General features: G+C 41.9%; 2 protein-coding genes across 3 annotated transcripts in view; both read left to right on the top strand.

The window, feature by feature from the left end:
• Nucleotides 1-3936, top strand: part of alk (ALK receptor tyrosine kinase) — a 452952-nt gene extending 449016 nt beyond the window's left edge. For both annotated transcript variants that reach the window (XM_086049008.1, XM_086049009.1), the window contains exon 29: nucleotides 1240-3936. In XM_086049008.1, the coding sequence (XP_085905134.1) occupies nucleotides 1240-2292 (1053 nt within the window). In that variant the 3' untranslated portion in view covers nucleotides 2293-3936. The remainder of the gene's footprint in view (nucleotides 1-1239) is intronic.
• Nucleotides 3937-5915: 1979 nt separating this feature from the next.
• LOC147137814 (creatine kinase, testis isozyme-like) lies at nucleotides 5916-10793 on the top strand. Its single transcript, XM_086049322.1, has 8 exons — nucleotides 5916-6082; nucleotides 8249-8436; nucleotides 8502-8656; nucleotides 8725-8857; nucleotides 9734-9905; nucleotides 9973-10096; nucleotides 10177-10366; nucleotides 10485-10793. Exons 1-8 carry the CDS (start codon nucleotides 6060-6062, stop codon nucleotides 10661-10663), a joined length of 1164 nt encoding a protein of 387 aa, XP_085905448.1. The 5' UTR covers nucleotides 5916-6059; the 3' UTR covers nucleotides 10664-10793.
• The last annotated feature ends 3981 nt before the right edge of the window (nucleotides 10794-14774 follow it).

A 14774-nucleotide genomic window follows, 5' to 3' on the forward strand; every position in this document is an offset into this window, starting at 1 on the left:
CTAGAGCCCAGTATGTCAGGCAGTACAGGTGGAAACAGTTGAAGCACAAGCTGCTGATTATAGTCTGCGTTCAGAAATTAATGTGAGCAGAGTGTGTTTTGCCTCCGGCAGCACACGAGAATGACGAAAAATCTGCTGTTTGAATTTTCTTTTTATCGTAATCTAAAATGGCTTACCTTGATCAGAATCTTGTTGCATTGTAGCCAATGGTACAATCTTGGTGGGTTAGTAAATCCTTGGTGTGGAAATGGAAAATTAGTTTTCATGATGACCTTTCTTCTTTTTATTTTTCTTCTTCTTTTTCTTCTTCTATATGGCAAACGAAGAACGGAAGTTGAACAATGGTAGTCGGGGTAACTATCTTACGGTTCAGTGCCAGCATTTATTCTTCATTTTGCATTTTAAAGCGGAAGTCAACCCAAACATATTTTTGTCAAGAATATATTCCCAGCAGGCCTACGAGTTGAAACACGGCATTGTGATTAATTTTGCGTAAGTTAAGCAGCAAAATTTGCTAGTTTTTAGCCATCTCTGGGGCTGGCCATTTTGTCTTCTGTCGACTGAAAATGACATCACAACTGCTCACAACGACCAATCATGGCTGACCTGTTTTCTGAATCTGAGCCGTGATTGGTCATTGTGAGCAGTTGTGATGTCATTTTCAGTCGACAGAAGACAAAATGGCCGTCCCCAGAGATCGCTAAAAATAGGTGGATTAACACATATTCGACAAACGCAATATTAATCAGAATGCCCTGCTTCAACTAGTGGGCTTGCATAGAACATGTTCTTGAAAAAAAAAATTGCGTTGACTTCCACTTTAAGTGTTTAAAAGAGTGGGAACCGTCTGTGGGGGTTCGTAATGACTTAATAAATAAAAAAGGGGCAAACTCTACTTGAGGGAAATTCACCTACTAAACGTATCACGCGCGAAAAGTGAGGGAACACTGTATGTGTTAAGTTTTACCATGTGTAAAAACTAAAGCGGTTTAAGGCAGCCAGGAGGAAATAAATGACCTCGTCGCCACATGAGGAAGTCGGCCTATGCGATATTTTGCATTACTCATTTTTGAGAACGAAATTTAAAATTGCGCAACAGATCGCAATCGCACTGTACCCAACAAATTAGATTAGTTGAGAGAAATGTCAAACCAGATGCTCAAGTTGGGTCTTGTAGGCAACATGAGGTCTGTCATTGGTAAAACATAAAACATTAACAATCTCGCTTGAACATTTTAGGACCCCGACGTGGTGACCATGCCCTTGCCTATCGAATATGGGCCACTCCAGGAGGAAGAGGAGTGCGTACCCCTGCGCACTGATGATCCCTCGGGGCCTGCTGTGCTGGTGAATGCTCAAGTGCCTGATGGGGAACTTCCACAGCCACTACCACGCTACCTCTCAGAGGAGAGCCACAGAGGAGCCGAGCACACATCTGGGCCGAGCACGGCGTCCGAGGCCAAAGCGCAGACGGCGTCTCAACCCCAAGCGTACCTCTACCAGCACCAGCAACCTCACACACAGACCTCCGTGACGACCACCACCACTGTCACCTCCGAAGCAACCTCCGCACTCACTGCCAAGGGGCCCACCCAGCCAGGCCCAGACGGGGGTCACATCAACCTGGCCTTCAACCAGGGCCACCCCGTCGAGAAGGAGGGCCACAACGGGAAGAGCAGCAGTCTTTGGAACCCCACGTACGGCTCGTGGTTTCTGCAGCAGCTACAGAGGAAGCAGCAGCAGCGGCAGGGGGGCGTGGGTAGGGTTTTGGGTATGGGCGGTACCGGTGGCAGGGTGCCCGGCGAAGGGCAGGAGCATGTGGGACGGACTGTGGCTGAGGTGGCCGGTTCAATGGGTCTCCAGCATAAGTTTCAACATCAGCACCAACTTCAGATGCTGCACCAGCAGCAGCAGCAGCAGCAGCAGCAGCAGCAGCCGCCGGCGCCGCAGGGTCTTTGCAGACCCCTGTTAGCACCTCCCCCACCAGCCACACAGCCCCCCCTCCTTATAGATTCAGGCACTTTGCCACCCGGTCCGCTGTACAGACTGAGACGGTTCCCCTGCGGGAGCATCGGTTATGGCTACCAGGAGCAAGGCATGTCGCTGGAGGCCAGTCCTCCTCCGCTCCTTCCCTCCCAACAGAGTGCGTCATCAGCTCACCAGAGGGCCCCCACAATGTCTCTGGGTCGCTCCGGATTATCTGAGGACAGCCGACCGCTCTTAGTCACCATGGGGACAGTGCAGGACACCCGGCTGCCCAGAATGGAGGGTCACAACGCCACTGTGCTTTAGCCAACAACATGCCTGTACAATTGAATTCACTACCCAACTTTGGCAACTGTGTTTAGGACTACACAACAGAAAAAGTTGTGTCAGCAATTCTCTTCGGTTTCTCCCCTCCGGTTTGGAAACAACTTTTTAAGCATAAGCAAAGAGCTGAATCCATTAAGCTTTTATTATGAGAAACCCGTAGGGTGTAAAATCCCCAATTGAACTTGAAAGCACATCAGTGAACACCGGATGGCAAATTGAATTCAGAAGCTAGTTTTGGAGTCCAGAAAATGTATTTTTTCATCGTAAAGTAGGCATGACTGAAACCTCACAGAATGGAATTTATAGCAAATATTTAAAGTTTTTCTGCGTCACTAACTAGTGGCTTGGACGCCACCAGAACGGACAATTATTCTGATTTCAACCTCGACAAGACGCCGGATAGACTTTGATTCACAAACTGATGACTGAGGAGACCAATTTCAAAGTGGCTGCTGCCAGCCACATGTTTAATTTTTATTGCAGGACCCTAAAATTGCCCCCATTCTTCACCCAGAAAAAAAAAAAAGCTTGACAGTTGTTTTTAAGAATCATATGTTGGATTTACAGAGACATTTGTACTGAAGAGAAAAACGAAAAAAAAATGTGTTTGTTGATGTTTTTCTTGCTTGCTTATTTATTCATCTGTTTATTTATTTGGATGTGGCTCTATACATTTTCAGTGAACGGGCTCATAGTACAAGCAAAATCCCCCTGCATCAGTTTAGTCTCACTTCATGTTTTAAGCTGTTTGAAATGATAAACAGCAAGAAGCAAGTTAAGAAAAAGCGAGCGAAATAGAATCCCCCTCCAACTATAAACTTGACAAACTTTAAGAAACAATAATCACAAGAAATCTATCTCATGCTTTATGGTGCCCCATAAACAAAGATGATGCAGGTTATTAATAGGCACCCTCAGCAACAATCTGTTTAGTGCTTTCTTGTTGCTCAACTTGAAATAAGTCACCCACCCCTACTGCTGTAAAATCCCACCACAAACTCACATCTTGTGCTCATGACTTCTTTGTGTTGAAGACCAAGGTCTTTCTTTCCTTACGGCTTTTTACAAAAAAAGAACCTCTTTCCGTTTGTGTGTGCGGTTATGGAAAAACATAGTGGATATTTTGCTGAATCAATGTTAACCTTCAAATTTGCTCTCAAAAGCTCTCCAACATTTACATATTTTAACTTTTTTTTTTATGGCTGAAGGAATGTGGTGGAATACAAATGAGTATGAATGGAGAAGCTACTTTTGCTCCTTATATTAAAACGATGGTGAACATCTGAGTTTCCCGTTCCGTCTCAGATCTGACAAATAGAGCCACAAGCTGTTGATTTCAGTGACAATGTTTGGCACTTCTTACTTACATTGTTTGACTGTATTTGTCAAGCGTGTCAGTCCATCTGTTGCAAAGCAACGACCCGCTGTCGCATGTCAAGGAGCAATTAGTATGTTGACATTGTCTCCTGTAGGTGTATCACTTCTATCCATTTTGTGATCTCTGTAGCCCAGCCGTCATTCTTTAATGTACAAAGACATACTGAACCGCATCTGTAAATTATGTAATTAAAGAGTATTGTATTATGGCTCTGGTAAATGCTGTACATTGCCCTTGGGAAGACATTCGCCAAAATTAATAAATTACTATATAATACGTTTCCTGCAAAACGTTTTGTTTAAAAAAAAATAAATAAAAAGTCAATGCAGTTTTGATTAGTAACGAAAAGGGTTCAATATCTCTCAATAGATTGTGGAGGTACACCTAAGGAAGTGTCTGCTAAGAGCACAAACATGATTCCTATGACAAACTTGAGTGACTCATTCCATGATCCTTGTTGGCCAAGATTTTAAATGTGATCCAGGCAGTAAATACCTTTAATCTTGATTTTTTTTTTTCAATCAAATTTAACTTCTCTATTCATTCCATGGTGTCTTGGCTTCATGCAAACATGATTCACGTGCATTCTAGGGCACGGAATGTCCCAGTCGCCGATAACACAAATGTCACTCAATTTGACACAAATCATCCATCCATCCATCCATTATCTGTACCGCTTCTCCTCACAAGGGTCGCGGGGCGTGCTGGAGCCTATCCCAGCTGTCTTTGGGCAGTAGGCGGGGGACACCCTGAACTGGTTGCCAGCCAATCGCAGGGCACACAGAGACAAACATCCGCACTCACAATCACACCTAGGGCCAATTTAGAGTATCCAATCAACTTACCATGCATGTTTTTGGAATGTGGGAGGAAACCGGAGTGCCCGGAGAAAACCCACGCAGGCACGGGGAGAACATGCAAACTCCACACAGGGAGGCCGGAGCCGGGATCGAACCCACGACCTCTGAACTGTGAGGCGGACGTGCTAACCAGTCGTCCACCGTGCCGCCGACACAAATCATGTTTTGGAAATAAATATTGAGAAAAAGCTTTGTTGGCAACAGTTTACAGTTATTTAGATGCTCAAATCAACTATACCTAAAATGTCATCATGTAACTTTTCTGACTGGATTAGTTTGAAAGCTTGCTATTCTCAGTATGAGAAAAATGATGAAGAAAAATGGAATTAGTATCCTCAGAAAACATGTTGCAAATCAGTAAAACTTAATTTGGGACATTTAAATCCCCCTGCATCAGTTTAAATGTTGTCATTTCAAGTTTGAAAAAAATATTGAGAATATTTTTCTTTGGAACAGTTACCGTTTAGATAACAACTGCCAATACAGTAATTGACAGTACTCAGTAAATGTAAATGATTTTCAAAAGGAAATTCATTGAGGTAGGTCTTTGCCATTATTGATCAAATTATATGAAAATGACCCAAAATGGGTGATTTTTTAATCCCTCAAAGGACAAACACTTTACACGAAATCTACAGTGCCCTCCAAAAGTATTGGAAAAATTAGGCCAAATTCCTTTATTTTTGCCATAGACTAAAAACATGTGGTTTTATAATTTAAAAAAATGTAGCAAAAGTTCAGCATATCCAATTTTATCTGCATGCACTTAGTTGCATCTGGATCTGATGAACAAACTAGTGCATATAAATAACGCCCATATCAGATACAGTCGGCTCTGATTTATGATACGCTGCTACTGCTGCTTTTCAATTATATGATACTCATCTGCGAACAAAGACACTGATCATGTTAATGATTTCTCAAAATAATTATCAACAATGTAGGAAACGGATAAATATCAATATCCTCACTCTGCAAGCTGTTTACTTAAGTATGAATACATATTCAATCATGCTCGCATTAACCTTTGTCGACTGTAAATCCACAACTATATCGTCCCCTTGTGGCCATAGACTTTTCATTATCTGACATTAATTGCTGACATGGGGACTGACAGTTTAATTAGTATAAATGAATACACGCGTTTAATCCACTTTATACATTAACAGGCGTTGCTGAGTGTCCGAGGTTATATCATAGTTTTTCATCAGAATTCGGATTTACCGTCAGGAGAACGAAAATGACGCCTTAATTGTTGGAACAAGTTGCTGCACAAAGCGAACGTCGACCACACGATATCTTTAAACGTCGTATTTAACGTCATATTTTGTCCCGTTTATGACAAAGTTGTTAGTGCTGACGACGCGGCTTTATAGACATACACGTGCATGTATATAAATGTGTGTGTGTACGTAAACAGTCAGCTGGACAAATACGTTTGTGCATCTCCGGAGAGTGGCTAGTCAATTTTTATTCGTGCTGGATCTGTGAAAAAACAAGACGGAATCATGTCAGACACTATTGAACAAGTGTAAGTTGAAACGCTAAAAGATGCTCGACTTTGATGTATTTAATGGAAATCATCCCCTATTCAAATGGGTTTTATTTCATTTATTTCAAAACATGGTTATGATGTTACTCGTACATCATAACAATAACATGCTGGAAAGGTATGATTTTCATTTAAACTTTTAGGGTCTTGTATTTTTGAGGATTCATTTGAGAAAACTATGGTGCTCTTGGTGAATTGAAAATGTCACACGCTTCAAATATATATATATATATATAGAGAGAGAGAGACAAACTGAGGTTTACGCTTTGGATAATGTTTTCTTAATAGTGTGCAGACTATGAAATTAAGTGGGGAAAAAATAATTTCAATATGTAAATGAGAAATAATGAATATCAAGAAGTCTGCCATCCAAGAAGCCAAGTCAGGTTCTTGATGGAAATGTTTGTGTAGCAGCAACAACTGCTTCTGGACAAGCGTTAAGAGAAGTATACTGTTTTCCTCCACCGTAAATCTCTTGTAGAAGGGCCTGCAAATTGTCAATAGAGTGTTGAGGTCAGAAGAGGCAGGGGGCCGTGTCATTATTCTTTCATCTTAAAGGCCTTTACTGGCTAGCCACACTGGAGTGCTTCGATGTGTGCGCTGGAGCATTGTCCTGCATAAAAATATTGCTGTGTAAAGATGCAGCCACTGCTTGAAGAAAGTGTCTTGGAAAACTGGCAGGTTTGTGATCAGTCCTCCATCCTCTGGCCCCCCGTTTGAAGTGCAGCTCTGTGCCTGTTACGGGTTAACACATGGGCCCGTCCATCTGGTCCATCAAGAGGCACTCATTTGAGCTGCCCATAAAACCTCAATATTGGCCCTTGTCTCCGAGCACATGATACCCCTTGTATTTCTGGGTACTCAGTTGGAATTCTGCACATGAAATCACGGAAGCAAAATGGGTATATTTACCTTAAATTGAGTCTTTTTCTTGGTTAAATATAGGTATGTATATTTTGCCTTTGTAAAAGAAGTTGTCTACTTTATGCATACTTTGTAATGTGTTTCAGCCTGCACCCACCCACATACAAGTATGGATAGATGGAAACAATTTGCCATTTTGATGCATACCTGCACTGGCGTTTTTTTTTAAAAACCAACTACCGGTAGTTGATAACAGTTTTAGTTTCATTTTAAAATTGGTAAACCTAAGGGAATCTTTCTGAGATGCTACTGAACATGGGAACTCCCTGCACATTTTGTTTGAACTTAATAATGAATGTAAGTATAACATTTTAGTGGAAAACTATTCACTAGACCATTTTAGGGAGCTATTTAAGTTTGCGTTGAACTTTGTAGCTGTGCCTGGGAGCTCCCTGCAGTTTTTGTCAGGATCTTAAAACATGTCTATTGTCTCAGATAAAATTAAAAAACCTTTAAAGAGCAAGTCAACCCCAAAATGTTCCTAACAATAATATTTTCTATGTAGCCTCTTGTCTAAACTTGATGTTCTGATTGTGTTTGTGGAATACAAATTAAGCAGAACAATAAACCTGTTATAAGCCATCTCGGGGTGGCCATTTTGTCATTTTCTCTCAACTGAAAATGACATCACAGTTGCTCTCGGTAACAACCAATCGCAGCTCAGCATCAGAAAAACGGTGAGCTGTGATTTGTTACCTGAGCCCTGAGCAAATGTCATTTTCAGTTGACAGCAAGTGACAAAATGGCCGCCCCGTGAGATTGATAAGAACAGGTGGATTTGGCTAATTAACTGATATTCCACAAACACAATTGTAATCAGAAAGTTATTTAGTGGGGGCGCATACAACATTTGTATGCAATTAACCATTAACAACATGAATATACGTGGTTAAAGGTTCTTAAATGATATTAAATGTTTGTGTTTGTGAAATTAAAAATGTTGATTTTCAACATATTTTCCATTTTACGATAAAACGTCGGTTCCAAAGATCAGTTATTTGCCTCGTTGACTACAAATAATCGGCCCTGGAAAAAACTCGTGTCTATCGCTACATTAAAGTTAGCAATTCATGATGCTTAAATCAAAGAATTACAAACTATATAATCTAATTAATGGTTACAAGTTTGCATGTTTAGTTTGCGTTTTCTTTCCTGTGACTCGGGCACAAAAAAAGGGTTCTAGCCCCACTCTAAAATGTGTGATTGTGAATGTGTGTTTAGCTGTCAAAAAATGGCCAACCTTCAGCTCAAAGGGCTGACAGCAGAGGACGAGTTCCCAGATCTCAGTCAACACAACAACCACATGGCCAAGTTCTTAAACATGGACATGTACAAAACACTGAGGGAGCGGACCACCCCCAATGGCTTCACTGTCGACCGTGTCATCCAGACAGGCGTGGATAATCCAGGTGAGAATCACATGCCGCTCCTGTCACTTGAGCACACAAAACATTGCATGCCGTGATGTGTGTAGGTCATCCCTTCATCATGACTGTGGGCTGTGTGGCTGGAGATGAGGAGTCATATGAAGTCTTCAAAGAGCTGCTTGATCTTGTCATTGAGGAAAGACATGGAGGATACAAACCAACGGACATGCATAAAACTGACCTCAATCCAGACAATCTCATGGTAAAGCATCACATGCAATAAATGCAGTGGTCGTTTAGACTTTAACCACAATTATTGGTTGCTTGAAGGGGGGCGATGATCTGGACCCGGAATATGTTTTGAGCTCCCGAGTCCGAACAGGCCGCAGCGTCCGTGGCTTTTGCCTGCCGCCACTCTGCAGACGAGGAGAGAGACGTGCTGTGGAGAAGCTCTCCGTTGAAGGTACTTAAAAACAAGTGGGGTTGCATTATGTGTTCATATCGGGGATGGGCAACTGGCGGCCACACTCGAGGAAATAGCGGGAAAAAAAAAACCTGGGAAAAATACAAACTCTGAATGAATATTGAGAAAAAAAATCTGAGAATTTGCGAATCCTCGAGTGCCAAACTACAAATATGCAGGGGTTGATGTAGTTTGAAGTTATAATATCACCAGTCACCACTAGATGGCAGAGCTGGGCACTTGACCCTTTTTTGCCGCAACACTCCACCCTTGTCCTGGGTACCCTTCCGGCCGCGACCCCTTGCAATTATTCATAAAAGGAATAAAATGCTGCTATTAATATCGTGACACGACGACGATGATATACTGTGGCAATTTTAATATCGCAAAATCACAATATTGCCGATATTGTGACATCCCTACTTAGTTGTTGGGTCCACCACAGCCCTAAAGTACAAAGTGAGTTGACATCATTTGTAGATTTGGAATCTGCAGGTAAATATAGTTGAGTGAGTTTACTTTTGTGAAAAAATGGACAGAATGAGTTCTTGCACTTGATGTTGGTCTAATGTTTAGCAGTTTGTGCCATCCTTGAATGGTAATTTTTAAACAAGAGCCCTATGCAGTGGAAAAAAATACTGTGGTTGTTGGCTTGGGATAGTGGGTCTTTTAAGCATGCACTGAAAAAGGTATCAAAAATGTATTAAGAGCATGTGTTTTGAACATATTATTTGTCATACATCTGGTTAGGAAATGTGTGGTTCTATGTGACCCAGTTAGCACTGATGAAAATTTTTAGCCCCCCTCGAGCATTGGAAGGTGCCCATGCCCGGTCTAAAAGATGTAAAGTAACTCAGAAAAACGCCCTTTCTGCAGTCCTGGGTTCACTAACTGGAGACCTGCAGGGGAAGTACTATTCCTTGAGAGACTTGTCAGAAGCTGAGCAGCAGCAGCTTATTGACGACCACTTGCTGTTCGACAAGCCCGTGTCCCCTCTGCTGCTGGCCTCAAGAATGGCCCGTGACTGGCCCGACGCCAGAGGCATCTGGTGAGACACACTTTTATTGAAGGTGAAAATGGAAAGATGGTTAAATTCATATTGTTTTGTCTTTAAGGCACAATGACAACAAGACATTTTTGGTGTGGGTGAACGAAGAGGACCACCTACGAGTGATCTCTATGCAGAAGGGTGGTAACCTGAAGGAAGTGTTTACTCGATTCTGCACCGGACTCACAGAGGTTTGTAAAATGGACCTCACTCAAATTGTCTACGAAAGGTTGGTTGAATGATATAAGTAATGTGGCAATGTCCTTTTTAGATTGAGTCTTTGTTCAAGAACAAAGGTTTTTCTTTCATGTGGAATGAGCACCTTGGCTACATCCTGACTTGCCCATCCAACCTGGGCACTGGTCTCCGTGCTGGTGTGCACGTCAAGCTACCAAACATGAGCAAGAACTCCGAGTTTGAAGAGGTCCTCAAAAGGCTGAGGCTGCAGAAACGTGGAACTGGTATGTTTGTTTTTTGGGGGGGGGGGTTTGGTGTTGCCTCAAGTCATTCGGTGTTAGTCCCTGAACAATTGTATCAATTGTAATTCATCAATTGTGTCAATTGTAATTCATCCCCTAGGTGGCGTGGACACTGATGCCGTGGATGGAGTCTTTGACATCTCAAACGCTGACAGACTCGGCTTCTCTGAGGTGGAGCTGGTGCAGATGGTCGTCGATGGCGTCAAGCTGCTGGTGGAGATGGAAAAGAAACTGGAGGCGGGCGAGTCTATCGAGGAATTGATGCCCACGCAGAAGTAGAACCTTCGCCTTGCTCCAACCTCCCTTAGAATCTAATTAACTGACTTGTCATACAGCATGTACTGTCATCACCATTTTTTCTTCAAAAATTCACTGAAATAAAACAAAACATTTTCATTGTTTGACCCAATACGGAATACAAAGTGAGACAAAGTTCAAACATAATCAAATTAAAATGGGATGAAATCCTTAATTTTGGATGAAAATTGGTTAATTATGAAAAGTGTTTGAAAATGAAGTGAAATGATGTAGTTGTGTGGTACATGAAAGCATACTTTGAAGCAAGGTAGGATGGATGCGACCAGGTAATTGTCTTCATTGTAAGTTTTTTGTCAAGCCGAACCAAACAAATCGTCAGTCCATCATGTTATTTTAACCACGCCTCTATCATTGCTTCCATCAGTAAGTTTCACCGGTCCGCCAGGCTACTCGCACTCATGTCTATAAATGCTAATTGCTGTCGTCATCTCAGTACATTGATGGTGTATACCGCCGCCTACTGTTCAGGAAGGGCAAAGTCTTTTCATATGTAGTCAGTGGAAGCAACACTGCATGTAATCAGCTCCACGAACAAACGCAAGACAGGTTGGGCGTTTTTTAAGTCAGTCAGCAAAACGGGCTTCTGCGGTACATCAATTACATTGATGGATGAAAACCCGCCTGCGTCAGTTTTCCCATCATTTGTGAATCATCAGCAAAATGGACATCTTGTCAGTGACTTGACAGGACGCCCACCTTTGCATATTTTTGTACAAATGTGTACAGTCTAGAGCAGGAATGGGCAACATAATGACTCCTCTACCAAGTTGTAATCACATCAGTTCATTTGCATTAGAGAAGAAAATCAGCCTAATGACCCTGCAACATATGGGGGAGAGTCCCATGTATGTACCAAGGTGTGCACAATCACATGTACAGGTGTATCAGCGGAACTAACGGACTGTTCGCACACAAGTCAGTTTCATTTTAACAATGCATCTTAAATTTATCGGGACAATTAAGACACAAATGAACTATAGTAACAAACACTTCCAATGATAATGATTAATAGCCTATGTGGGGAAAGTTCCGTATTGCATGCCACAATGCATCCTGGGAACTGAATAGTGGCTGAAACTAGACAGGTAAAGGATCAAAATTTAGCGGTAGTTGGTCGCACCGAGTTTGTAGTTGGAAACTCCTAACGGAAGCCCGTTTAAAATCATAGGTGGACCGGCCCATAGGCTATTTGTTCCGGACGGACATAATGGCATATAAATGGACGGCGGAAGAGCAGCCTGGAGAAAAACGGACCACAAATTTTTAGTAAAATGCCCAGCTCTCAAGTTTACCATCCCTGGTATAGATTACTGCCCTTAGGGGAAAAAACTAAGTCCCCTTATTTGACTGTTACCAGTTAAGTTAGGTTAGACATCTATAATAAATTTCACTGGCAACAAGTGAATCAGCAGTGCTAACATTACTGTTAGTTGGATGCGCTTCACTTGCAAGACTAATGAATTGCCTGTGTCGTCACCCATCTCGCTTCATCAACAGTCCAGGTTCACATTGGCCTAGCACTTGTTAGTACTCTACCTGCAAACCAAAAGGTACAGAAATAGCCCCTTTGCCCGTTTAGACCACTTGTGTATCTTTTCCAACCACAAACAGTACTTATTTGTACCTAGGGGTTTAATTGTGAATCCTACAAGGTACATAAAAAAGTAGCTGGGAGAACAAAAATGGATCTCTACAGTAAGCTTTTTTTCTTAGAGTGTATGAGTCCCTACTGCGCAATGACCCATGCTGGCTCAATCTATTGCTGAGAAGAAGAAAAAATGAACAGAGCCATGCAGGGTACAGCATTTCAACACTGCTAAACAGCTGAGCAGGTCTGAAGAGGCAATTGACGGCAATCCTCTAGACCAGGGGTGTCAAAATGATTTTTTTGTCATGGGCAACTTTGATAAAACCAAATGTTTAATCGTCTCATTGTATTATTCGTTTTGAAATCAAAAGTCAAGGATAGTTTGCTCAATAACTGTTCAAGTTACTGTGAAAAGGGTAACAAAAAATGTATTGCAAAATCTTATTTATCACAGATGATAATTTGGAATTTTGGTGTAGATTTTAGCAAGGATCATGATTTGCTTTCGCGGGTCACACAAAATACATCCAGCATATAGTGGATATTAAAAGTCTACACATCCCTGTTCAATTTCCAGGTTTTTGCAATATAAAAAATGAGACCCAGGTAAATCATTTCAAAACCTTTTCCACCATTAATGTAACCGATGATAACCTATGCAACTAAACTGGGGGGAAAAAAATCTTTTTGACAGGGGGAGTAAACATCTAAATCTGAGATAATGTGGTTGGAAGTGAACACACCACATCCCTAAGGGACACTTGGATGAACTTAACATTGGCACTTATATTACAGGTTTGCATGTAAAAATGACATCAGTACTAAAATCCCCCCCCCAAAAAAAAAAAATTCTAGTGATTTAAGGGCTTTTTTGGTGATTAAATTTACGACAAATTGGGGTGACAAAAATGACAAAAAATACGCTTTTGGACCTCAGCTTCTTATTTTTACTTTGTTATTTTTATGGTCTCAGAGGTCGACGTCACAGGAGGGAGGCAAGCGTGGTAATATTGCTCGCTTTGTCAGTTCTGCTGTCTAAAACGGCGACCGATCGCCACCAAAATGCAAATGCACATTACTCTTGTCCTCTTCAACCTGTGAAAATATAAATGTGGTCTGCACAATATTTGGATTTATTGACATCAAACGTGATCTCATCCTGATCACCTCCACAAAATCTAAAATACCGTGGCGACCGCTTCTCCACTTACACAGGCTGAAGCGGACAAGAGCATGAATGCGCACATGAACCTCGACTGGTTATATTTCGGACATTTAGCTACGCTAAAGTCGTGTCAACTCTCGGGAGGCAGACGGCGGCTTGCAGCGAGCAGCAGGCAGCCATCAGGCAAACAGTGGTATAACGGTACGGCTAATAGCAACAACTAGCTTCAGGCCGTTAAAACAAAAGGCGCTAGCACAACAACATTAGCTCCGTACTGTCCGTCCAACCTGCGTCTTCACGTCGCAGGGTTGCCTACCAAGCAGTCGCGTGCGTTGTCTCATTATCAAGGGGCGTTATTCACGGAGTTACTTATTTCCTAATTTTTTCCAAATATATTGATAAAATAGAAAATGACAACTCTTTTCATTTTCCTGATCAAAAACCACATAAAATGAACTTGTTAATGAAAACATGGCCATCCCGACCCAAGTACCCCTTTAAACCAGCAACACCCCAAATGTCAGGGAAAAGCAGACTAGAACATCTGAACTTTATTTGGGGTTATTTAGATGCACTTTAAATGGTGACTCCAATGTAACACGAGTTTGAATGTGAATGTTCATTCTAAACACAGTGACGTCCCCATTTATAAGAGGGTGTGCACACCTGTGCAATCGCAGTTGTTTATTTGTGAATTCCCTCTCAAAATGTTTTTTTCCAATTGTGTTATACAAGTTCTAGGTCACATTATGGTGAAAAGACATTTAAAATCAGAAAATGGATGGGTGATTTATCTTGGTCTATGTATTTTAGTATTTTTCGTCGACACATATGAACCGGAGCTTGGTGACTTAATACTTTTAGATTTACTGCGCTACGAAACATTGAAGAATGCACCCAAGGTGATGGTAATATATTTTTTTTCATTAAGGCAGAAGTGTGGGTGTATTTGCTGCCGTCCTGTCGGTAAAAGAACAGAAAAAGAAGACAAGATCCTCCCCACCAGCCGTCTAGTGATTTACCTATAAGCTTGACTGCCAAGAAGAGTGCCTTGTGTGATAACATCATTTCCATGATAGTATGCAAGGGAAACGTAGGGCTGAGGGAAATGTCGCTTATTCATTCCCTCCAACCGAGGGTGTGTTCTCCCAAGATGAACAGAGATGTGTATCCTGCAAGAGTTGCTCCCCGCATACAGTATGTCAGTGTACAGGCCAGTACAGTACAAGTCGTTTATACATCCGTGAGGAGGCCTCGATCCTTCAGCATCTGAATGACAATGCTGAGGATTTTCTATGAGTTGGTGGTCGCCAATGCTA

Source organism: Filicampus tigris, chromosome 13 (genome assembly GCF_054856515.1).
Source record: "Filicampus tigris isolate MCC_2025a chromosome 13, RoL_Ftig_1.0, whole genome shotgun sequence".
In the NCBI taxonomy this organism is placed as follows: Eukaryota; Metazoa; Chordata; class Actinopteri; order Syngnathiformes; family Syngnathidae; genus Filicampus; species Filicampus tigris.

What these genes read in the sequence shown, in the direction of transcription:
- LOC147137814 (XM_086049322.1), top strand. Translation starts at nt 6,060, where the DNA reads ATGTCAGACACTATTGAACAAGT. An exon ending in TCAGACACTATTGAACAAGT is followed by an intron (nt 6,083 to 8,248) that starts GTAAGTTGAAAC and finishes ATGTGTGTTTAG; the next exon opens with CTGTCAAAAAATGGCCAACC. An exon ending in GGAGAAGCTCTCCGTTGAAG is followed by an intron (nt 8,858 to 9,733) that starts GTACTTAAAAAC and finishes CCCTTTCTGCAG; the next exon opens with TCCTGGGTTCACTAACTGGA.